This window comes from Myxocyprinus asiaticus, chromosome 29 (assembly GCF_019703515.2).
Source record: "Myxocyprinus asiaticus isolate MX2 ecotype Aquarium Trade chromosome 29, UBuf_Myxa_2, whole genome shotgun sequence".
NCBI classification, from domain to species: domain Eukaryota; kingdom Metazoa; phylum Chordata; class Actinopteri; order Cypriniformes; family Catostomidae; genus Myxocyprinus; species Myxocyprinus asiaticus.
Window position 1 is genome coordinate 45,248,160 of NC_059372.1, and position 26,882 is coordinate 45,275,041.

Below are 26,882 nucleotides of genomic sequence, written 5' to 3' on the forward strand. Positions count from 1 at the left end.
CAAAACTGAAACTAGCAAACACTGGAAAGAACATGCAGTCATAGAATGAAAACTAATGATAAAATCAAATTTGATGGACAAATTGGTGGACAAACAGTATGGAGAGAATATTGCTGTTAAAGTGATTAAAGTCAGTTAAACCGTTGACAAGTTTATTGCTATCTGAGTAATAACCAGTGTTAAGTTACTCAAAAAAGTATTCCACTACAAATTACTAATTACATCACTGAAATTGTAATAAGATTACTTTAATCATTACATCATCCAAAAAGTAATAAAATGATTAATTGCTTTACTTTTAAATTATTTTCTAAAACACTTTAAAAGAAGTTTGTTTTTCCATGCAACAAATTCAAAATAATGCCTGTACAGTATTTCCTTCTCGTTCATATTGCACATAAGTCGTACACTCAGCACCGTACAAATCTCCCTTATAATGATTTGTTAGGGCGTACACCCTTCAGCAGTCACAGAAAAAGAAAGCACATATTTACATAATTCTGTTATGTTTTAAATGTATTCAACATAAATATTTTAGAGATACTGTATGTGCAACCTGTGTAATGTATTTAAAAGTAATTAACTTAACTGAAGATCAGTAACTGTAATCTGATAACAGGAATTTTACAAGTAATATTTTACACTACTTTTTGACTAAAAAAGTCATTCGATTCCAGTAACTAATTAACAAATTAATTTAATGCAATTTGAAGGTAACTTTATTGCCACCCAGAGTACTGAGGTTTGTTACTGCCACAGAAACACGTTAAGTATTTACAACAGCACCGCATGCTTCATATCCTTTTTATTAAGGCATCTGTTAAGGTGTGTTTCAGGCCAAAGTCAGTAAGTAAGTGCAGGTCTTACCTCTCCAGAGATCTGTGTGTGAGCATGGAAGCAGGGAGAATCAAACAGGAAAGAGAAATCAGCTATAATGAGTTCGCAGGCATGTTAGCATGCTTTCAGGATTGTAAACATATAAAACAAGTTGCACTCAGTTATTTTTTTCCTCAAAAAATATTTTACCCCTAAATAAATGAATATATTTGTTAAATAAATCTGGTCGAAATTATGTCCACTCACAAGAGAATGTGAGCAGAAATGCCAGGAGGTGTCAATCTAAGTCCAAGATGCTATTAGCCAACACAACATAAACAAAAAAATGACTAAGTGCACCTTTAATAGATGAAGTCTCTTGAGGGTTATGAAGGGATTTGTGGTCATTTTTTACAATACAGTGTCCTTGTGAATCTCAAAACCTGTCAAGAACATGTCCAAGTCATATTTCATCTCAAAAAGAGGAAAAAATAAGAAAATATATTTATATATAAATATAAATGTATAAATAAATATATAAATATATTACAAATAGACAAATTTGTCATGTGAAAACAAATATTATTATATACATCATGGTAGTACTTGCTGTTCTGCCATTAATTTAAGTTGATTTACATTTCAAAAAAGCATTATATGATACTAATTAACAAAACAAAAAAACTCTAACCTGTCATGAAATAATGTCACTATGGAAAATGTTTTAATGGTCCTTCATTTCCTTTATGCAAAATAGAATTGATAATTTCTTTCTTTTGGGGTGAAAAAGTTATTGACAGGTTTTGTGAATTTACCACATCCATGATAAACATATTTTATATACAGTTGTGCTCAAAAGTTTGCATACGCTGGCAGAAATTGTGAAATTTTGGCATTGATTTTGAAAATATGACTGATCATGCAAAAAAGTATTTTAAGGATAGTGATCATATGAAGCCATTTATTATCACATAATTGTTTGGCTCCTTTTCAAATCATAATCGTAACAGAACTCACCCAAATGGCCCTGATCAAAAGTTTACATACCCTTGAATGTTTGGCCTTGTTACAGACACACAAGGTGACACACACAGGTTTAAATGGCAATTAAAGGTTAATTTCCCCACACCTGTGGCTTTTTAAATTGCAATTAGTGCCTGTGTATATATAGTCAATGAGTTTGTTAGCTCTCACGTGGATGCACTGAGCAGGCTAGATACTGAGCCATGGGGAGCAGAAAAGAACTGTCAAAAGACCTGCGTAAAGGTAATGGGACTTTATAAAGAGGAAAAGGATATAAAAATATATACAAAGCCTTGAAAATGCCAGTCAGTACTGTTCAATCACTTATTAAGAAGTGGAACATTTGGGGATCTCTTGATACCAAGCCAAGGTCAGGTAGACCAAGAAAGATTTCAGCCACAACTGCCAGAAGAATTGTTCAGGATACAAAGAAAAACCCACAGGTAACCTCAGGAGAAATACAGGCTGCTCTGGAAAAAGATGGTGTGGTTGTTTCAAGGAGCACAATACGACGATACTTGAACAGAAATGAGCTGCATGGTCGAGTTGCCAGAAAGAAGTCTTTACTGTGCCAATGCCACAAAAAAGCCCAGTTACAATATGCCCGACAACACCTTGACACGCCTCACAGCTTCTAGCACACTGTAATTTGGAGTGACGAGACCAAAACAGAGCTTTATGGTCACAACCATAAGCGCTATGTTTGGAGAGGGGTCAACAAGGCCTATAGTGAAAAGAATACCATCCCCACTGTGAAACATGGTGGTGGCTCACTGATGTTTTGGGGGTGTGTGAGCTCTAAAGGCACGGGGAATCTTGTGAAAATTGATAGCAAGATGAATACAGCATGTTATCAGAAAATACTGGCAGACAGTTTGCATTCTTCTGCACAAAAGCTGCGCATGGGACGCTCTTGGACCTTCCAGTACGACAATGACCCTAAGCACAAGGCCAAGTTGACCCTCCAGTGGTTACAGCAGAAAAAGGTGAAGGTTCTGGAGTGGCCATCACAGTCTCCTGACCTTAATATCATCGAGCCACTCTGGGGAGATCTCAAAGGTGCGGTTCATGCAAGATGACCAAAGACTTTGCATGACCTGGAGGCATTTTGCCAAGACGAATGGGCAGCTATACCACTTGCAAGAATTTGGGGCCTCATAGACAACTATTACAAAAGACTGCACACTGTCATTGATGCTAAAGGGGCAATACACAGTATTATGAACTAAGGGTATGCAGACTTTTGAACAGGGATCATTTCATTTTTTTCTTTGTTGCCATGTTTTGTTTTATGATTGTGCTATTCTGTTATAACCTACAGTTGAATATGAACCCCATAAGAAATAAATGTGTTTTGCCTGCTCACTCATGTTTTCTTTAAAAATGGTACATATATTACCAATTCTCACTGTAATGTGATGCGATTGGCTAACTGTACGTACTTATATTCTCCAAACGCGTCATCTTTCATTGTGCGAGCTCCAGATTCTGCCTGACCCTCTTCTTTATCCTTCACTGCAACACAACAAATACAAATAACATTCTCTTTATTTGAAAATTCATGATGGACTGAATAATTATTGAAGATGGTTCAATGGATGTGCATTCTTCTTGATATGGATGGAATACTGTAGTAAAATCATTTGACTTCCTTCACCACTACTGAATCTACGGTACATTACTACAACAAAAAATTTCTTTTTATTTTGCACTCTGATTTGAATGTGATGAGAGACAAAGACTGGGTGCCGTCAAATAATATTAAGATAATAAACAGACAACACATCTCTTATGAGCCAGTTCTTTTTAGTGAAATGCTCAAAACGACTCACAAATGAGTCACAGATGAATCAGTCTTAAAGGACTCACTCACTAACTGAATTACAGAATTAACATCTTATTCACTCAGTTAACTGCATTACTGTGGTCATGTCTGACTTGAAATAAACCAAGAAATGTTACAGTGTTGTGTACCTCAGCAGTGTTGGGTAAGTTACTCAAAATAAGTTATCTACTACAAATTACTTCTCGAAAAATTCAATCGGATTACTTTACTGTTTCCTCAATCTAAAAAGTAATCACATTACCAATTATTTTACTGTTAAGTTACTTTAAAAATCACTTTTCCTAGAAAATTCCCTTATTTTCCTCCTCTTCATTGTCATACTCCCTTCAGGTGTCACTAAAATGCTTACAGACATACATATGAATTCATATTTTAAATGTACTTTACATGACATATTACTTTAGCGCAAGTAATGTACTTAAAAGTATTTACTTTAATTGAAAGTCAGTAACTGTAATCTGATTACAAGAAATTAAATTGTTATGCTTTGTAATACTTTTGTAATACTTTTTTGACTAAAAAGTAATTAGATTACAGTAACTAATTACTTTGTAATCGGATACACCCAACACTGTACTTCAGGCTAGTGAAACTTAAATCAGTGTATTTACTGACTGGTTGTACACACAACAGCGTTTGGTTTAATAAATGGTATTTCAAAAAATACATTCCCAAAAATAGTATTGTTTGTAATACTTCTGTTTATACAACATGGAGCCTGAATGATCTAAAAAAAAAATCTATTCACAAAATACGATCCACAAATTCATAACATACAGTAATTCCTATTCTCAATTGCGTAGCCAGATTCACATTCACAAAATATAGTTCACAAATCTGAAACATGATTCATAATACACAGGTGTGTTCACAAATGTTTTAATGTTTTTACATGTACTAATTAATTGTTGAATACTGCATTTGTGAAACATCACACATATTTTGAGACTTTCCTGCCAGCTTTTGATTCAAAAGGGCATTTTTGTAAAAGGTACTTCTTCCTTAGCCAATCAGGTGAGATGTTAATACAGCAACTGTATGTTCAACTCAATTACACAAGTAGTCTCATATTGTGTCTTCAGCATAGTGTGTCTTTTGGGGCAAGTTGTGTCATCACTTTTCATTTGTGAATGTGAATCTGGTTACACAACTGTGGACTGTATTTTGTGAATGTGAATTATACTCACTTAGCACTTTATTAGGAACACAATGGTCCTCATAAAGTGCCCAACGTGGTCTTCTGCTGTTGTAGCCCATCCGCTTCAAGGCTGGACGTGTTGTGCATTCTGAGATGATATCCTTCTCACCACAATTGTACAGAGTGGTTATCTGAGTTACCATAGACTTTGTCAGTTCAAACCAGTCTGGCCATTCTCTGTTGACCTCTCTCATCAACAAGGCATTTCCGTCTGCAGAACTGCCACTCACTGGATGTTTTGGTTTTTGGCACCATTCTGAGTAAATTCTAGAGACTGCTGTGTGTGAAAATCCCAGGAGATCAGCAGTTACAGAAATACTCAAACCAGCCCATCTGGCACCAACAATCATGCCATGGTCTAAATCACTGATATCACATTTTTTCCCCATTCTGATGGTTGATGTGAACATTAACTGAAGCTCCTGTCCCGTATCTGCATGGTGCCACATGACTGGCTGATTAGATAATCGCATGAATAAGTAGATGTACAGGTGTTCTTATAAAGTGCTCAGTGAGTGTCGTTGAAGGGGTCATCACATACTTTTTTTTTTTTTTTTTTTTTTTTTTACAATTTAATTACCTTCCCTGAGGTCCACTGATAATGTTAGTAAAGTTTTTTTGCACCAAAACAGTAATAATTTAGTAATATATGATCATTTTCCACCCTGTCTCTGACCCTCTGTCTGAAACGCTCAGTTTTGGCCTAAGCGCCTCCTTTAAACTTTAACGTAAATGCCCACTGTTATGATTGACTAACATTGTGCATCCCCTCAATTACAGCCATTTTTGAAATGATGAAACTCATTGAATGAACCAGCTCCACAAAATTATAAAACAAAATTTCAGGGTTTACACATCCAACACATTGCATCTGAATATATTAAACTGTTTAATCAAGCACAGCATCACCTTCAACTATCAATCAGTCATGACATTTGAAATGTCAATAAATACTATTTGAGAATAGTATTTTGTGAATATATACTTTTTGAGATCATTCTGGCTCCATAATAATACATATAAACAAAAGCTAGTATATGCACCAGTTTCTCAAAAGTACTAAAAGTTGGGGGGCCTGGGTAGCTCAGTGATTAAAGATGCTGACTACCACCCCTGGAGTCGCGAGTTCGAATCCAGGACATGCTGAGTGACTCCAGCCAGGTCTCCTAAGCAAACAAATTGGCCTGGTTGCTAGGGAGGGTAGAGTCACATGGGGTAACCTCCTTGTGGTCACTATAATGTGCTTCTCGCTCTCGGTGGGGCATGTGGTGAGTTGTGTGGGGATGCCGCGGAGAATAGCATGAAACCTCCGCTATGTTTCTGCGGTAACGCGCTCAACAAGCCACGTGATAAGATGTGCGGATTGACGGTCTCAGACACAGAGGCAACTGAGATTCCTCCGCCACCCGGATTGAGGCGAGTCACTACGCCACCACGAGGACTTAGAGCACATTGGGAATTTGGCATTCCAAATTAAGGAGAAAAGGGTAGAAAAAAATGTACTAAAAGTTATTAATGGAATTGTTAAGGAACAGGAATTACTAAGTGGAATTACAATTGGAACCAGAGTTGTTAAATGTAACTACAATTCCGATCCCGAGGCGCCTGTGTGTGTGTGTGTTGATGTTACCTGAGTATTTCCCTCCTTTACTTCTCTTGATGAAGCACAGAATGAGAAGGACCAGCAGCAGCAGAACTACAGCACTGATGAGGCCAATGAACCAACTCTGAGTGGCAAACCCGCTGGGCAGCTCCGCCAGCTCTGAGATACACACAAAAGCACATGAGAGCAAGAAATCAGTGATAACACATACTGACCCCACAGACAGCTGTGACTGTACCTGGTCCTTTAGTCTGGAAGTCCCAGTCATGTGATGTGTTTCCAGTCAGGATCTGCAGATGGTAGCATGTGCCCGGATACAAACCCTGCAGCTGATAGAACGCCTGTGTGGAGTTTACCTGCTCCGACTCCTCCCATGCACCACCACCTATGACGCATACACAATATCATCATTCATGAGATCAGCATGGGAGATTGGCTCATTTAAAAATTTGGGTGGGGACATATAGAGCATAACAGTCTGGTTCTGGGTGTACAAATCCCATTCATTTTCTCCTTAGGCAAAGTGATTTTTAATAATAAATTATAAGCCTTTAAAAACAGAAATGTTAAAGCCATTAGTCTGCGTTAGTATGACTTCCTATTGCAATTCCTGGTAAGGAACTACACTACTTTTGATCCTGAAGAGAAAAATCCACCAATCAGTGAGTCGCGGCCAACAAAGTGCACCAAAAGAGCCCCGCAGCGACTGCCCACTCCAATGACGCACTTTGAATGACGCAATCGAGTCAGTCTCCCTATACTCTCAAACTACTGATATATTTGCATGTATCTGAAAATTTTGCAATGAACTTTAATTGTATTGTTTCTATACTTATAAAACTATTGATTTAAAGCTTTTTCTATGGTTTTTAATTCAATTACATAATTTGAAATACTTCATGGAAAACATTTATGGGAAAAATACTTCTGAAACAAAAATAGCTGAAAAAGTGGTCAGCCACTGTGGCAGGTAGACTAGCCTGTGAGTTTGCCATGAATAATTAGCAGGGACTAAAAACGGTTCAAGGAACGAAATCGAAAACTGAAAGCAAACTACATTTTTTGCAGAACATAACCGAAAATAGGAACAAAGTGACTTTCAATTGTTCCGGAGTGAAAACATTATTTTTAAATGCTGGTAACTGGTTATACCCGGTTAATGTTGTTCCGATAATTTTTTCATGAAACTAAAGGCCAAAGGGTTTATCACAGTATATTTTTGGAACTACACCACTTAATGTTGCCCATAAAAATGAAACAAGTGCTTTGATCCTGAAGGAAACCACTGCATCACACATTTCTTTGCATAATTGTCCATTGTGGATGTTGCATTCTGTGAATGAAGACCTTTTAAACAACTATGTATAATTACTACATATACATGCACGGTTAATCCAAATATAAGGAAAAATATAGAGGTTAAAAAGTACATTTATCACTACTTTCCATGTCTTCACTAAATTATTCTTAGATATGATGCATCATTGCAGATATGATGCAACCGGGTCTTGATTGAGAAGCAGATCTGTAAATATAATTATACTTAACTGTTAATTAACTGTATGCTTGTTATGATTTCTATACTGATAAATCCACCACACCGGGAATAATTTAATAGCTTTTTTTTGTGTGCTTATTTTGGCGAGGCAAGAGGCTTATTTTGAGCTTGTTTTTCCAGAGGCTTATTTTGAGTTTGTTTTTCCAGACCAGGTTGCTTGTTTCTGTTGTGAGATCTGACAACATGGCAACTGGTATTTCACCCACCCTTAGAGCAGAGTACAGTCATTTTAAAAATAACATTATTAAATGTTCTTTTATTTTGTTCTAACCAGTAACGATTTGGAAAGGAGGCTGCAGAACTTCTGAACTGGAACAAAAAAATAAAGTTTCTGTTCAGAAGGAATCAAAAGAAAAACATTTTATTTTTAGTCCCTGATAATTAGCTTGTGTTATGTCCACGAGACCACCATCAGACGTGTTTCATAGGGATATATGAAAACTGAGCTCATATATTTAACAACTAATAGGCTATATACCTATAACCTCTTATCGCACAAAACTATCTATTTAAGAAGAGTTAGAAATAAAAAAGGCTCCGATATCAAGTGACACAAATCCGCATCTCGTATGCAGAATGAACAACATTCAAAAAAAGCTCTCTGATAAGTTGGGTGTCTCAAGTATTAGAGAACTGCATCTTCCATTAAAAGAACCACCACTATAATATTCTAAACAATATTCACAAAAGTACAAGTTTGATATTATGGGATCTTTTTTTTTTTTTTTTTGTAATTAACATTTTTTATTAAATCATACAATAACAAGGTATTGTATGATTTAACAATATATATATATATATATATATATATATATATATATATATATATATATATATATATATATATAAAAACAACATTTAAACCCCACAACCCCCACTCCCCCTCCACAACCCTGCCCCCCCAAAAAACAACCCTGTGGTCAAACATAAGTAAATATATACAAAAAACAAACAAACAAACAGACACACACACACTATATATATATACACACACACATACATACATACATATACATTTTATATATATATATATATATATATATATATATATATATATATATATATACACACACACACACACACACACACACACACACATACATACACGTACATACATACACACACATAATAATCATGCTAACTATATTACAATACTCTCTCCACACCCCACCTGAGAGCCCTCCAAAAACTCCAAATACCTGCCCCATTTCCGAATAAACAAATCCAAGCCACACCGTCTTCCCCATGACACCTCCTCATAAGCTGCCACCCTCCCCACCTCCGTGCACCACTCCGGATATGGGGGCGCACCAGCTGACCTCCAACCCCTCAAAATAACCTGCCTGGCGATCATCACACAGGTCAGAACCCAATTCTCTATATGACTATCCCCCACATCAATGACCGCCCCATCGCCCAGAACACAAAGTCTGGGGCAAAACGAAACCCGAGTGCCTACCACATCAGACACAAAATTCTGAACCTTCAGCCAGAATTTCTGGATCTCAACACACCACCAAAAAACATGGGCAATGTCTCCATCCTCCGACTGGCATCACCAGCAGGTGGGTTTGTCTTTAAGACCAAGCCTATACAATCTAGAGGGGGTCCAATAGAATCGATGTAAAATTTTAAATTGCATAAGACAATGCAAGACTTTGCATCTCTAGATGCAGGCCTAATGTTTTTAAGAATCCTAGCCCACACTCCCACCTCCAATACCAAGTCTTTCTCCCATACTCTCTTAAGAGAGGTTAAAGCTCCGTCCTCCTAACTCTGAATTAACATGGAGTAATACACTGATGCCTCATGACCTTTTCCAAAAGCAGTAATCACCTCTCCTAGAGTATCTGCTGATTTAGGGGGGTGTGTGCTACTACCAAAGACAGAACAAAGCAGGTGGCTCAGCTGTAAATATCTATAAAACTGAGATCTAGGGATCCCAAAATGTTGAGCCAGATTTTCAAATGATCTCAACACTCCACTCTCATTTAGATCACCGAGTGTAGTAACCCCCCTCCCAATCCACTCCGACCAGCAGAAAGGGGACTTACTGATACACAATCTTGGGTTCTGCCATATGCTCGAGGCAACATTTAAATAAATGTCTGATTTAAACATTCTGGACACTTTTGTCCATACCGAGTGTACAGGCGAAATAACGGGGTGTGACTTAACTTCTCTGGTTAGTTTAATAGGGGCAAGAACTTCCTGTTCAATACCAAACCAGGGAGGGGCTCTCCTAGGTGGAAGAGACCAATGAGCCAAATGTCTGAGACTGAATGTATAGTAATAAAACAAAATCTTGGGTAGGCCTAGCCCACCTTTGTCAATCGGCCTATGTAACTTATTGAAATGCAATCAGGGACGCTTACCATTCCAAATGAAGGACTTCGCTATGCTATCAAATTGCTTGAAATAAGGGAGGGGAACATCAACAGGGAGAGATTGTAGCAGGTAGATAAATTTTGGAATACAATTCATTTTAATAACATTAACCTTCCCAATCATTGATAAATGTAATGAAGCCCACCTGCCCACATCGCTCAAAAACCTTTTTATTAGAGGGTCAAAATTAACACAAATTTGCTGGGAATAAAATCCCCAAATACTTAATGCCCTGTTTGGGCCACTGGAAGGCACCCGGCTGGAAAGCCGTTACTGGACAGTATGCTGTCAAAGCCAAAGCTTCGGATATAGACCAACTGACTTTTTACCCTGAGAGCTTGGAAAAAGAGTTAATAATTCTGCGGAGGCAAGGGTCAAAGACAAATAATAAAATATCATCTGCATAAAGCAGAAGCTTATGCGCCACACCTCCCGAGAGCACCCCTGGAAAATCATCCTCCTTTCTTATCGTGGCTGCTAATGGTTCCAGTGCAAGACAGAACAATAATGGGGAAAGAGGGCAACCCTGCCGGGTGCCCCTATCCAGAGTAAAATAATCTGAAATTAATCCATTTGTTTGTACCGCTGCTACAGGGTATCTATAAAGTAACTTAATCCAACCAATAAATGTACTACCGAACCCATACATTACCAAAATCTTTAAAAGATAATCCCATTCTACCATATCAAATGCCACTTCGCCGTCAAGTGAGATGGCAGTGACCGGAGACTGATCATTCGCTACTGACCACATAATATTGATGAAACGCCTAATGTTATCAGAAGAGCTACGGCCCCGAATAAACCCCACCTGATCTATATGTATAAGAGATGTCATAACTTTACTTAATCGGTTAGCCAAAATTTTTGACAACATTTTTACATCTATCTGGATCAGGGAAATTGGACAGTAACTCTTACACTCGCTTGGATCTTTGTCCTTTAAGAATCAGACTGATCCGGGCTTGTGTCATGGTTGGCGGAAGCTTTCCATTCTTTGAAGATTCCATTTAAACTTCTAACAAAAGTGGAGCCAGTTCTGTAGCATAAGATCTAAACAATTCAGCGGCAAAACCGTCTGGCCCCAGAGCCTTGCCTGTAGGCAAGGCCTTAATTACCTTGTCAAGCTCCTCCTCTGATATCTCAGAATCAAGAGAAATATTTTGCTCAGTTGTCAATTTAGGGAGTTCTAATGGTTCCACAAATTTTCTAAAATCTTCTTCAGTAGACGAAGACGTGGAACTATAGAGATCAAGACAGAACTCTTTGAAAGCATTATTAATATCAATGGCTGAGGTAAATATTTCACCACCAGCAGATTTCACTGAGGGAATGGTAGAAAAAGACACTCTCTGATTTATATATCTAGCCAAAAGCTTCCCTGCTTTGTCCCCCGACTCAAAGTATGACTGTCTTGCCCTGAACAACCAAAACTCCACTTTCCGCGACAAAATAGTATTATATCTGTATTTCAAATGGGTCAATTCTCTGAGGCCATCAGATGACATTCGTCGCTTCAGCTTTGCCTCGGCACTTTTAATATTCTCTTCCAACTCCACAAGTTCACGTGCTTTGGATTTTTTGGTGAATGAGGCATACTGTATGATCCGACCCCTAATAACTGCCTTAAGTGCCTCCCAAGCCATGCCCACAGAGGATACTGAGGACCAGTTGGTCTCCATATAAACATTGATTTCAGTCTTTAACATTTGTTGGAAATCAGTATTTTGAAAAAGGGATACATTAAAGCGCCAACTATATGATTTCTTTTTCTCTGTATGTGGCAACATCTCTAAACTCACCAGGGCGTGATCTGAGTCTAAGATGTTTCCAAATGAACAATCAACAACAGATGAAATGAGGGATTTCATTCAGAAAAATCTATTCTAGAATAAATCTTATGGACTGATGAAAAAAATGTATAGTCCCTACCAGATGGGTTCAAAAGTCACCAGATATCTGCAAGACCAAGATTTGTCAGATTTTGCCCCTGAATTTCTCCTAAAACAACAATGACTCTTCCTAATTTATCTTTACACTGTTTAAGACATTTGAATTGTAAATGTTTATTTATCAGTATAATGACTCCCCTACACTTGCTTGAGCCTGCACTAAAGAAAACCACCCCATATCTTCCCAAATGTTTCAGCTTCCTGCGAGGAAAGATGTGTTTCTTGAAGAAACACTATATCATATTTCTTACGCTTAAGAAATAACCTTCCTTCTTTTTATGGGGTGCCCCAACCCATTGACATTCCATGTGGAGAGAGATAACCTACTCATAATAACATATGACATATTGATATTATAAAGAAAGAAAAAAAAAAAAATTGTGTCAAAAACAAGATTATACAGACCACATTCCCCATTAGTGCAACAATCAAACCCTGAACTTCCCCCCGAACAAAACAAACAGAAAAAAGAAAAACGTGCGCATTAACCCTGCACATGACAGCACCAACCGGTGTCGATCCCTCCAAACTCAGAAGGTCCATGTATGCATGCGAGAGTCCCCGCGACAACTTTGCCATCTGATTGCTCAAGTCCGGTGCTTCCGCACAAATTTTGTGAGGCAAAATTACATAACAGAAAATACTTTGTAAAACAGACCGCAGCCAACAGGCAAAACAGACCCCAGCCAACAGGCAGAACAAACACAAAAAACATGCAGATTAATTCACAGAACTGTCTTGAAGGTGTGTTCCTCCACAAAACAAACTCCAGCTGATATAAAGCCGTTCAGTTTCCTCGGACAGACAGACAAGTGTTCAGTAAGCCAGCTGTTATGAATGCAGCAGATGACGTAATCATTCCAATGTCCTGCAAAAATACTCCACAAAAACAAACTCCAGCCAACAGGAGGCATAAGCACAAAGAATGAACATATTCTTCCACAACACTGTCCCGAAGCAGTGTAACTCCACAAAACAAGCTCCAGCCACTAGGCGGAACCCGCATGAAAAGAAACAAAATAGGCATCCCGGTTCCTCGGATGATCAAGTGTGTATTGAGCGAGTCTAATTCACTCGGAGGCCACGTAAAAAAATTATAATAAAAAAAATACACCATGACTTAGTCCGTCAACTTTATAAAAGACGTTGTAAAGGACAGTCGATAAGGAGGACACGGGAGGCAGGTTGCTCCACTCACAGGTAAGGCTTTTAATGACCACACTGATCTCTTCAGCTTCATAATAATAATCAGCTTCACAATAATGACTTTGGGGACCAAAGGCTCTCTCTCTCGTCTGCTGGTGGTGTGGCTCTTTTATGCCGCTCTCCCCATGCTCACTGTAATTAGAGACCGGTGTTAGACATAATTTAGCTCAGGTGCAAGCACCCTTAACGCTTTATCTCTCTTTGGACGGATGCTTGACCACACCCCCACTACCGCCCGACACAGGCTGGGGAGGCATCTGGCCTGCCTACCACTCAACCCCCCCCCCCCGTTTCTGTGGACCGCCTTGAATTTAAATGGCTGAAGAGCCAGATACCAACAGGTGATCCACGCGTTGGTGTCTTTCATGCGGTGGAGCCATTGGAGTGAGGCGTGATCTGAACAGAGGGTGAAGGCTCGCCCCAACAGGTAGTATCGGAGAGTGAGGATCACTCACTTGATGGCAAGACATTCTTTTTCTACGGTGCTGTACTTAGTTTCCCTCAATGTGAGCTTTTGGCTAATGTACAGCACCGGGCGCTCCTTCCCCTCCACCACCTGCTAGAGTACGGACCCAGCCCTCTGTCTGAAGCGTCCGTCTGAAAAACAAAAGGGAGAGAGAAATCGGGTGAATGTAAAAGCGGCCCCCCGCAAAATGCGGCTTTAACTTGTGTGAACGCATGCTGACACTGCTCCGTCCACTGGACCGGGTCTGGAGCTCCCTTTTTAGTGAGATCAGTCAGCGGGCTGGTGACGTCTGAATAGTTAGGTACGAATCTTCTATAATAGCCAGCCAGCCCCAGGAACTGTCTCACCCCCTTTTTGGTCTTGGGCCTTGGGCAGGTCGCAATTGCTGCTGTCTTATCAATTTGGGGATGCACCTGCCCGTGACCCAAGTGGAACCCCAGATACCATACTCCATACTCAATCGCACACTTCTCTGGGTTTGCTGTGAGTCCCGCTCAGCGCAGCGATCTCAGAACCACCCTCAGATGTTGCATGTGCTGCTGCCAATCATTGCTGTAAATGATGATATCATCCAAATAGGCAGCGGCATAAGCTGAATACGGTCTGAGGATTCGGTCCATGAGATGCTGAAACGTAGCCGGGGCTCCAAACAAACCGAACGGAAGTGTCACAAACTGGTGTAATCCAAATGGTGTGGAGAAGGCTGTTTTTTCACGGGAAATTGGTGTCAAGAGGATCTGCCAATAACCCTTCGTCAAATCCTATGTCGAATAAAATCGAGCAGTGCCCAACCGATCGAGCAACTCATCAATGTGAGGCATTGGATACGCGTCAAATTTAGACACTGCGTTGACTTTTCTATAATCCACACAGAACCATACAGACCCGTCGCTCTTAGGGACTAGAACAACCGGGCTGGACCAATCGCTGTGGGATTCCTCTATTACCCCCATATCAACAATTTTGAACAATTTTCTTTTTGTGCTCGGGTAATCGGTAGGGGCGGCTACATACCACGACCCCCAGCTTGGTCTCGATGTGGTGCTGAATGAGGCTCGTATGACATGGTAGAGGGAAGAATACATCTGCAAACTCCTGTTGCATCCTGGCAAACTCCGCGAGTTGACTCGTGAGAGGTGGTCTCCGCAAGTGACCAGGGTGAACTGTTTATGTTTTGAATTCACCTCAGGTCCGAGCTCCGCCCTCTCCGGAACTACCGTAGCCAGCGTCACAGGGACTGCCTCCCTCCACAATTTCAGGAGGTTGAGGTGGTAATATTTGACGTGCGCCCCCTCTTTCGGTTCGTTTAACCTCATAATTGAGGTCCCCCACTCGTCTTGTGACCTCAAAGGGTCCTTGCCACTTGGCGAGTAATTTAGAGCTCGATGTGGGAAGCAATACAAGCACTTTATCTCCCGGTGCAAATTCCCTTAGCTGAGTTCCCCTGTCATACAGTCGGTGCTGTCGTTCTTGAGCTTGGAGCAAATTCTCCTGTGTTAGTTGTCCCAAAGTGTGGAGTTTTGCTCTAAGATCAAGAACGTATTGAATTTCATTCTTACTATTTGAAGGTCCCTCCTCCCAGGCTTCTCGCAATACATCAAGCACACCGCGTGGGCGTCGCCCATACAGCAGCTCAAATGGGGTGAAGCCAGTGGAGGCTTGCGGAACCTCTCGTACTGCAAATAACAGGGGGTCGAGCCATTTATCCCAATTTCTAGCATATTGTGCACGAACTTACGAATCATGTTTTTAAGGGTTTTATTAAATCGTTCCACCAGGCCATCTGTTTGTGGATGATACACGCCGGTGCGAATCGATTTAATGTCTAATAATTCATACAGCTCGCGTAGTGTCCGTGACTTAAACGTTGTGCCTTGATCAGTGAGGGTTTCTTTCGGAATCCCCACCTGGGAGATTATTTTGAAGAGTGCCTCTGCAACACTGCGTGCTGAGCTGTTGCGAAGAGGCACTGCTTCCGGGTATCGCGTTGCATAGTCCACTAGGACCAATACAAAGCGATGTCCGCGTGCTGACCACTCTAATGGTCCGACAAGGTCCATTCCAATTCTTTCAAAGGGGACCCCGATCAACGGAAGAGGGCGCAATGGCGCTTTTGGGGTGGCCAGTGGGTTAACCAGCTGACATTCGCGGCATGCTGCACACCACCTGCGGACATCGCCGCCAATGCCCGGCCAATAGAAACGGGCTATTAGACGGTTCAGTGTTTCCTTTCTCCTAAGTGACCTGCCATGGGATTATAATGAGCCGCCTGGAAGACCACTTCCCGACGGCTCCGTGGTATCAAAAGCTGGGTTGTATCTTCTTTTGTCCTGCGTCACTCTATACAACCTCTCATTTATAATTGCAAAATAGGGGTATGAAAGGGCAATGTCCAGCTGGAGTCGTTGACCATCGATGACTCTGACTTGGTCGAAGGCGTGTTTGAGGGTTTTGTCTCGTGACTGCTCCAAAGGGAAATCTCCCTCAGAGAATTCCCTAAGGGGAGGGGCTACAGCCTCTCCCCCTCTCTCGTCATTATGATGTGGAGCTGTCGAGGATGGCCCTGGCTCTGCCTCCCCTGCCAGAGTATCGCACATTTCACATCTCCCTAATTTAGTGCAGGACCCATCCGCACAAATTCCCTTCAATAAATTTCTAAAATCAGGCCAATCTGTCCCCAAAATCAGTGGATGGGTGAGGCGGGAACTAACCGCAGCCTCCACTCTATGCTTTTCCCCCCAGAATTTAATCGTAAGAGTCACCACAGGATACTTGTGAATATCCCCGTGCACACTTCACCCTCACCATTTTAGCTGTGAGCTGGGCTTCCCCAGACAACAGCGGAATAAGTCGGGCCGCCCACTGGCCGAACGGCCAGCCCCAGATCTCGGCGGTGCGCTCGAACAGATCCAGGAACGCTTCAGGGTCGTCCGCCGTCCCCATCTTCTGTAACGCAGGCGGGGGTAACGGCGTATGGGTGTCCGGGGTCACGGCTGGGGACGCCTCCTGGCTGAGGAGGCTCCGGATCACATGCCGGTCCTCTGCTTGAGCTTGTAGGAGCTCCACAAACTGGCGATCTTGGTCTTGCCGGAGCTCAAGCAGGGTTTGCTGGTGGTTCTGATGTAGGCCAGCGGGGGATTGGAGGATCTCAGCCAACTAGGAGGACTCTACGGGGCAACTTCCGTACATCTTCAACCAAGAATTTTTCCCAGGTTTCAGCACCAGTGTAAAGGACAGTCGATAAGGAGGACACGGGAGGCAGGTTACTCCACTCACAGGTAAGGCTTTTAATGACCACACTGATCTCTTCAGCTTCAGAAAAATAAATTCTTAGCTTCACAATAATAGTCTTTTCAGCGTCACAATAATAATCAGTTTCACAATAATGACTTTGGGGGCCCAGGCTCTCTCTCTCATCTGCTGGCTGTGTGGCTCTTTTATGCCGCTCTCCCCGTGCTCACTGTAATTAGAGACATAATTTAGCTCAGGTGCAAGCGCCCTTACCATTTTCTCTCTCTCCGGACGGATACTTGACCACGCCTCCGCTGCCACAGACGTCCTTTATGTGAGCATGTAGATATTTTGCGGTCATCCAAAGTGTCCATTCTCAATCTGGCCGGGAACTTCAGTGTAAAAGCGATCTTCCGTCTATGCAAAAGTTTCTTGGAGTGTCATTCTACAAAACAAACTCAACGCAAAAAGAAACAAAAATGGCACCCAGCTTCCTCAGACAATTGAGTCACTGAACAGCGAGTCAGTCCACTAATATAAGAAAGAAACATCAAATGGCTTACTTACTCCAATGTTTTTATTAAGTAGAGTGCCAGTTTTGGACATGTAAATACTTTGCTGCCATCCTTGGTGTCTAATTCTCAGTTTGGCTGGAAGCATCAGTGCAAAAGCGATCTTCCGTTGATGTAAGAGTTTCTTACATTCCTTGAACCGATCGTGTTTCTCTCTTGTCGAATTCGCAAAGTCAGGGAAAAAGAAAATATTGTGATTCTTCCAAGAAAGTTTTCCTTTGCTCCTCGCCTGGTGCAACACGAGATCTTTATCGGATGATCTCAAAAATTTTGCCAGGATTGATCGGGGCCTGTCTTCCTCAGCAGATCTGCGAGCAGGGAGTCTATGAGCTCGCTCGATTTGTGGCCTGTTATGTCAAGCAGACTGGGGAAGAGCTCGTCCAGGAATTTCACCATATCTCTGCCTTCTTCATGCTCAGGAATTCCAACAATTCATATGTTATTCTTTCGGTTCATATTTTCGAAATATTCAAGTTTTTCCAAAATGTGTTCCAAGTCTGTTTTGGACACGGGTGGATTAGCGGATAATTCCCTTTCCGAAGACTCCAGATAATCAATTCGTTTCTCAACATCTGTCACTCTTGTGACCAACTCAGAGAATTTTTTTCCATCACCATAATCGATCGACGTATTACAGCGAGATCCTCCAAGTCAGCAACAACCTTCGTCAGCCTCACTGAGATGTTGGACAGTTGACGCTGGATTTCATCTCTCGATGTGCCATCCAAATCGAGTCCCCAGCTCACAGGCCCGTCAGAGGCCTCAGCTTGAACACGTAAGTGTCTTTTAATGTCTCCAGAGTCTGAGGATTTTGACTTCTTTGCGATGTTTACCTCAAAGAGCAAGTATGTAACTGGGTGTATCGAATCTCACCGGATTATAACATGAAAATACTTAAACTAGCAAAGTGCGCAGAGCTCGCAATCACACGTCTGCTTCTCGCATGGCGTCACGTGTCCTCCAATATTATGGGATCTTTTGATATTTTGTCCGTAACGGACCAGGCAGTCAAGGCACGAGAACACAGGTTTTTCCAACAAAAACTAAACTTTTAATGAACCAAAAATATATGTTAACAAAGTTACAAATCAAAATAAATGAAGTCTTCAGTGTTAACTGAAAATAACTCAAATAAATAAGAAAACTTAAGGAGAACCAAACAGAACAAAACTGACCTAACAAATGACACAGCAGGGGCACATATACACACCATGGACTAATCCATTACACACACATACTTCTGAATACTACACTGAAGACAAAGGCTAGTTAAACAATTAAATCATAAGAAAATAAAGCAAGGAATACATAAGAAAAATTCATAATAAATTTAGAAAATAACACAAACAACCCTGCTCTCCCACATGTCTAATCTGCAGGGTGGTGGTGGCTGTTAAAACGACAGAAATTGCGGCAACTGATGTCGTGCTCATTTTTCACCCCCTAGTATCCCTTATGTTTAGTGGTGGGTGTAGGAGTGGCCTTTAGACATAGGGACCAATGACTCCCTACTATGGTTGGTGTTAACTATGGGCTTTAGGGATAAGGACCAATCAGATAACAGGGAGTAAGAATCTGGCAGGGAGTGAAATTTCAGCACAACACTGGTCCTTTATGTGGAGTGACGGACCTATGTTGGGGGTTGTTACAAACTCCTTTTGTCCCTAACAACTCAAAGATAAATATAATAATTCACATAAATGTGTACCATACAACGTAAACTAGAATGTGTGCACTGCAATCTAGTTAACAATATACTATAATTTGAAATGAAATAAGGTAGAGAAATAAACTAAATCTGAGTCTTGTTTTTGTTATTTTGTAATGAGTAATATTATTTCTAATGTGTAGATGCTTAAACCATAAAGTGAACTAAAATAAAATATAAATAAAGATACAGTGTGCAGGATACAGTGCTCAAGAGAAGACCGGAGCAGCGAAAGAGGGCATGTGCGATCTGAATGTGTGTGTCTGTGTGCCATAGGCCACAATGGCATCAGTATAGGTAGGTTAACTTTTTTTCAGCTCTTGCTGAATTTTGTGCAAAACTTGATCTTTGTACCCCCATTGTGGGTACTCTGTATTCAATGTTTAGATTACAGCTTTCAGAATTAATGCATTAAAGCATGCGATTAATTTAAAAGGTTTTACACGTTAATTTTTCTAAATCGCGATTAACGAATTTAACGTTAATACGCCAGCATAAACACTGGTTTGAAGGGCGGAACCTTTCCAATGTGTCCACACGGAGTCATTACACTGACGCACACTTCACAAAACACACACACACGAGCCCTTCTACCAAGGTGAGCCTACAAGCTTAGCATAAAATAGCATAACACGGCGGTCCCATAGACATTCTATGGTAACACGCTAGTTGACCGTTACGCTCTCTCCTATGATAGAGCCACGTAAGTCGTTGATCTGCCACTAGACTCGGCAATATCTGAACAACGGACGGCGCGCTGCGCTGCAAATAATGTTCAGCAAACATTCAAATTAAGATTGAGTTGAAATTATTTGTAACTATTTCAGATGTTATTAATAAAACAACAAACATATTGTTGCCCCCTTACTTTCAATCAACCAAATCAAATTTCAATCAAATGTTAAAATTTGGGTGCTTTGACAATTTCTATGGCATTTTTGCCCCAAGCCCCCATTAATTTCCGACCCTGGTTCACTTCAATATGAAAACCAAAATCCCGGAAATTTCTGCAAATCTAGCTTTTTATGATTCGAAAAAGAGGACATGTCCATAAAAACAGAAGACGTATGGTCACCCTAGGTTCTATTTAATTATTTGCAGGTTGGGGAACGTACCTTTGCATTATTACTGCATTAAAAAGTGCCTTCTTTTCACGCTGACTCTGCTGAGAATGCGATCTCTCCCTCTCATTCACAGCATGTTGTGAGAGAGGAGCCTCATAAAGATGATTAAAATGAAAACTGATGCACTTGGTTTAAATGGTTTTCATCTTTGTTATGTGTCAAAATTACAGACAGCTTTTGGAATCATAAATGACAGAGAATTAGGTTAATGCAACCTCTGCTTAATACATCTGGTGCAACTACAAATGTTTCAGCATTTTTGTGGGGCTTATCTTGATTAAACTTTTACCACTTTTTTTCAGGTAACGGAAGTTGAAGGGAACATTGCGATGTCTGACTCCGGGCACCCAGCTGAGGTTGACCGATGTCTCACCAGTGGTTATGTTGATTACAGATGGTGGTTCTAAAGAGGAAACACAGATCACATATAATCAAATATGTCATGCCATTCTGCTGTCACACAATAAATTGAAATTAAGTGGAAATAACAGCTGTGACTTTCACCTCCATCCAGCAGGGTGGCACCCAGAATTTTTATGGGCTCCCCATCCCCAGCAGCGTTGCGTGCTCTCAGGTCGAAGTGGTATCGACTCTTAGGGTTCAAACCATTCAGTGTAAACTCAGTAACAGGGGCCAGATCAATGGACTCCACCTGCTGTGGGCTTGAACTACCATCCATAACTAAACAGAACAGAAACCAGGGGGTCAGGAATTGGCTGGTTAGCGGGTGCCCGTTCGCTCCTGCTGGTAGAGGCTAGAACAACTTTATTTTAATGATTTAAATTGCAGTTATTTAAAAGATAGGAGAAAAAGCTTGGCCTGAAAGTTGAAGTTTTAAAAGCTTGAGGTTTGAAGATTAACAGTACTTTATAGTAAGACAAACAGCCTGCTAGTTAGATTCATAGGCCATGTCCTAACATTTTCCTTTGAAAATGCATGAATTTTGCTATGTTTACATCTCTCATACACACAACAATATTTTCCTCCACCGAAAATGGACCATTTTGAAAGAAATAAAAAAAAACCCTCTCCGTTACCACATACTATGGAAAACGATGACATTAGATAACTGAAAAGCGTGTTATCAAATGAAAACCATTAGTGTGAATGTGGTCATAGACTGTCAGACGGACCGATCGATCAATCTGGTCTGCATTTTTATTTACTCATTTACTCCGATGTGTGACCCCCTTAAGTCCGACCAGTTAGAAAATACATAGCACATTAAGTCAGCATAGCCTGAAGGTCTGTACCAAGTTTGTTGGATGTAGCTTGAAAGCTCTAGAAGTTACATTTAATAATTTTGGTCTTTGTTAGGGGATTTTGGAAAAACCCTGATCAATGTAAATTGTCGAACAGCATGTTGTCTTTTTCAAGCCAACGTAAGTACATTGTGATACATCTTTTTAAAACCTTAAATGGACTTATTATTATTTTCCTGTTGCAATTGACAAGCGATCGATCATATGACAGCCGATTCTGGAACTGAGCACCCACAAGCAAAGATGTCAGCCTCCAGATCACGTACTTCTGGGGAACCCTGTGCTAGCTGAGCAGATGCCATTTAAATGAATGGGAAAGTTAACAGATAGATTACTCCAGGTATTTAAGAGCTCCTTTACTGAAACCAATCACAACTAATAACATAAATAAAGAGAAAATATTCACAGTTTTCAGGCCAGTTATATTTTATGTCATCATTCAACATTATATTGGATTTAGTGATATTTAAGCAATGACACATGAGCAGTGGGGCTGTAACTGGGCTGCAGGTAGTCTCAACCGTGCTGATATTCAGTACAACAGCACAATAGCAAATGTGATATTGAAGCCGAGGCAGGATCAATAAGTGCAGTTGTCCTGCTCCTGCAAAGGATTCCTCCTCACCTCCCCCATCTGCTCCATTTCTGATTACAGCACTTTCCAAGTGTGTGTGACTGCTCGTGTCTTTGGAGTGCAGGGTTTTACAAAGAAGGGGCGTGGCTAATTCAACAGCTAAAGGCCAATTCACACTGCCCTAACAAATTCCAACAAACACATTTGTTGAGTCAATATGTTCACACAGTTAGTGTTTGTTGGGCCAGTTTGATAATGTCAGTTTTCTTCTCAACATTCTAAATCCAACTAAATCCAACTGCATCCAACTGCCAACTTTAGAATGTTAGAGATTGTTGGAGTTTGTTGGGGCAGTGTGAATTGGCCTTAAGGCTGGTGGAAGTTCCAGAACGGCTAAAATCATTAACAGGCCATTTCACACTGCCCTCACAAACACACCAACACTTCAAACATTCTAAATTTGGTTGTTGTATTTAGAATGTTGAGAAACATAACTGTCGTGTTCACACTGACACAACAAACACCAACAAACTTGCATTGTTTGCTTTTGACAAAGATGACTGACAAGGAAGAGGTTGCGGATAAAGCCAAACTTGCGTGATTTAATATATAAATATACATATCCTCATGCCTATTTGGCTTCGCTATACACAACGCATAATTTAAACTAATTTAAACCGACTTACCGGCTGTTACTAAAGGGTTAAACTTTTGACTTATGGAGTCATGTGACAAAACAACATGGCGCTGATCACAGCGGAGTTTGTCTTTGTGAGAAACGTCAACAAAACTACATCTGGTAAGAAACCTAAGTAAGTTTTTACATTGAAACCTGTTTGGGTCAAAAGATTAGGGTGTCTAGTTTCATCTGATATGCCATTTTTTAAATTTGAGCGATTTATCGCGAAACGCCACACTGCTAAACACAATGCACACTAATGTGTACATTATCACATTGAGAATCAATGGGTTCATATAAAAGCTGGAAAATGTTGCTTTAAGAGGCTTTAAATGAAGTTAGGATGAAAATCAGTTGCATTTCGGACTGTTCTGAGTGCATACAGACAGCACACTGGAAGTCATTCATGAATTAGGGAGCAAGGGCGCATCCTATAGCTTTCTATGCAGCTAAATGCATTCAATCCTAAAATCCAACCAAAAGTTCAGTTTCAGGCTGCAGATGATGTTTGGATCACTCAACGTGTTAGACAGACAGAATTTATAAATGTATATTTTTATTTTAACATGGTTGGCAGGGATTGATTGATGCTGGCCATTACTTTGAATCAGAAATAATTATGCTAATTTCTGAAAAACATAAATAACCAACACTCCTGGAAAAATAAAACCAAGCTATATAAAGTCAGATTCCGTCAGAGGACAGCAATCCAGCGCCTGAAAGTAGTTTATACATGAAATTATGTCCATAAAATGTGGGTAAAGTTGATATTTTTTCAATTTAAAGTAATCCCTAGCATGTAAGCAACAGTGAGAGTGGAGCAGGCTATTTTATTTATTTACATTTTCCGCACCTGCATTCCAATCTACATCTTGATGTAATCCTTCCTCATGATCACGCAGCGTTTTCATCAGCTGAATGGGAGGCTAAACATTTTTAAAGTGTGACGAGACTCATGCTGTGCATGCAAGCTATTCACGCATCACAAGCCGATCAACTATTTAGCCCTTTTCTGTGAATCGCATCTGCAAAATTTATATTTTGAATAGACTAAGAATTTTGAACCCCACGATGTGGTTTTATGTTTTCTCTTTTAATTGGGAACCGAGAACCAGTTCTTGTTCAGAACAGGTTCCATTATTTAAAAAATACCGGAATCGTATGATCTTTTGGTTCCGTTAACGGTTCTCCAGCATGCAATTTTCTGCTAATGTGGCTGGAACAACCTCCTGAAATCCTCTGACAATGTTTCCCGCAGCACATCTCTGCCCTCGACTGACTACAGCGTAAAAACATACAGTCCTACCAGTGTATTTAATTCCCAATCGAACGAGTCTTTCGCCGGCTCTTTTTACAGCGCGAAACATATGCGCTTCTGGTACAGTTCGATTCCCGAAATAATTATTCAAAGGAGCCGGTTCTATATTTCCAGTTCCAGTATACAAATAATCATAAACTGATGTGCAATTTATGAATGTCCAACTCAAAATTAAATAAGAACTGTTGAAGTCTCACAAGCCTGAAGTACAACATTAGGTTACAAAACACAGTCTAAACTGTCTCTGGAACTGTTACTGTTTATTTAATGATGACCTGCTGTGTCTCTTAAATCAAGCAGTTACTGACTGGCTGTTCATATGACAATGTATAATTAAAGATAAACAAGTTTTGTTGTAATAAGTGGAATTTTATAAAATAATAAACGAATTAATGAAATATGCCATCACATTTCGTGTTGGTTTAGATATCTTTATTTAAAATATAGTTAGGATCTATTATTGGATTGGATTTATGTCTCTAAAAAGTCTGCAAACACACCTTTTACAAGAACTGTATTAAATGTATTTCTGATTTTTTATATCTGCTCTGTACAAATATGAAATGATCTCATTATTTGGTAACAGACAGTAGAGGGTAGTAAATGCAATAAGAATTGCATTTCTCATTTCTAAATAATTCTTTAAAAAAAAAAGTACTAAAAGAATTACTGGAATCGTTACTGGAACCGCTAAGGAACCGGAATCGTTAAGAGGAATCGGAATCAGAACTGGAATCGTAATATTCCTTACGATTCCCAACCCTAGTGAACTATTCCTTTCCTGAGTTGTATTACCGTACCTCATTTAAAGGACTATGTATATAACAGTTTATCAGTTACTGAAAAACTCACATTGGCTGATCACTAATAACCGCATGTCTATGACTGAGGAAGCATCACTCACTCTCTTGATACTGCAGCAGGTAACCTGTGATGAGTCCATTGGGTTCGTGTGGGGGTTGCCAGAGCAGAGTGACCTGTGTCTCTGACAGACTGTCAAAGGTCAAGAGTGCCGGCGTTCCAGGAGCTAAACAGCAGAGGAACATACGTTCAGTTAATATGAACACAAACTCATAGCGACAGGCTCCAAAATGCACATTCGCCAATTGCCAAATGCAAGTAAAAACTGGATTTGGCAAGTAAATAATAAAGTTACTCACTAGTTGGCCTGTGACTTTACAGGTGCATCTCAATAAATTAGAATGTCATGGAAAAGTTCATTTATTTCAGTAATTCAACTCAAATTGTGAAACTCGTGTATTAAATAAATTAAATGCACACAGACTGAAGTAGTTTAAGTCTTTGGTTCTTTTAATTGTGACGATTTTGGCTCACATTTAACAAAAACCCACCAATTCACTATCTCAAAAAATTAGAATATGGTGACATGCCAATCAGCTAATCAACTCAAAACACCTGCAAATGTTTCCTGAGCCTTCAAAATGGTCTCTCAGTTTGGTTCACTAGGCTACACAATCATGGGGAAGACTGCTGTTCTGACAGTTGTCCAGAAGACAATCATTGACACCCTTCACAAGGAGGGTAAGCCACAAACATTCATTGCCAAAGAAGCTGGCTGTTCACAGAGTGCTGTATCCAAGCATGTTAACAGAAAGTTGAGTGGAAGGAAAAAGTGTGGAAGAAAAAGATGCACAACCAACCGAGAGAACCACAGCCTTATGAGAATTGTCAAGCAAAATCGATTCAAGAATTTGGGTGAACTTCACAAGGAATGGACTGAGGCTGGGGTCAAGGCATCAAGAGCCACCACACACAGACGTGTCAAGGAATTTGGCTACAGTTGTTGTATTCCTCTTGTTAAGCCACTCCTGAACCACAGACAACGTCAGAGGCGTCTTACCTGAGCTAAGGAGAAGAAGAACTGGACTGTTGCCCAGTGGTCCAAAGTCCTCTTTTCAGATGAGATCAAGTTTTGTATTTCATTTGGAAACCAAGGTCCTAGAGTCTGGAGGAAGGGTGGAGAAGCTCATAGCCCAAGTTGCTTGAAGTCCAGTGTTAAGTTTCCACAGTCTGTGATGATTTGGGGTGCAATGTCATCTGCTGGTGTTGGTCCATTGTGTTTTTTGAAAACCAAAGTCACTGCACCCGTTTACCAAGAAATTTTGGAGCACTTCATGCTTCCTTCTGCTGACCAGCTTTTTAAAGATGCTGATTTCATTTTCCAGCAGGATTTGGCACCTGCCCACACTGCCAAAAGCACCAAAAGTTGGTTAAATGACCATGGTGTTGGTGTGCTTGACTGGCCAGCAAACTCACCAGACCTGAACCCCATAGAGAATCTATGGGGTATTGTCAAGAGGAAAATGAGAAACAAGAGACCATAAAATGCAGATGAGC

General features: G+C 40.4%; 1 protein-coding gene across 1 annotated transcript in view; it reads right to left on the reverse strand.

Moving 5' to 3' along the window:
- LOC127419663 (neural cell adhesion molecule L1.1-like) overlaps window positions 1-26,882 on the reverse strand; it is a 165,426-nt gene that overhangs the window by 14,917 nt on the left and 123,627 nt on the right. Inside the window, exons 22-27 of the mRNA XM_051661231.1 lie at window positions 25,429-25,551; window positions 21,196-21,372; window positions 20,981-21,094; window positions 6,725-6,871; window positions 6,514-6,645; window positions 3,282-3,354 (exon numbers count right to left, since the gene is read on the reverse strand). Of these exons, the coding sequence (XP_051517191.1) occupies window positions 3,282-3,354; window positions 6,514-6,645; window positions 6,725-6,871; window positions 20,981-21,094; window positions 21,196-21,372; window positions 25,429-25,551 (766 nt within the window). The remainder of the gene's footprint in view (window positions 1-3,281; window positions 3,355-6,513; window positions 6,646-6,724; window positions 6,872-20,980; window positions 21,095-21,195; window positions 21,373-25,428; window positions 25,552-26,882) is intronic.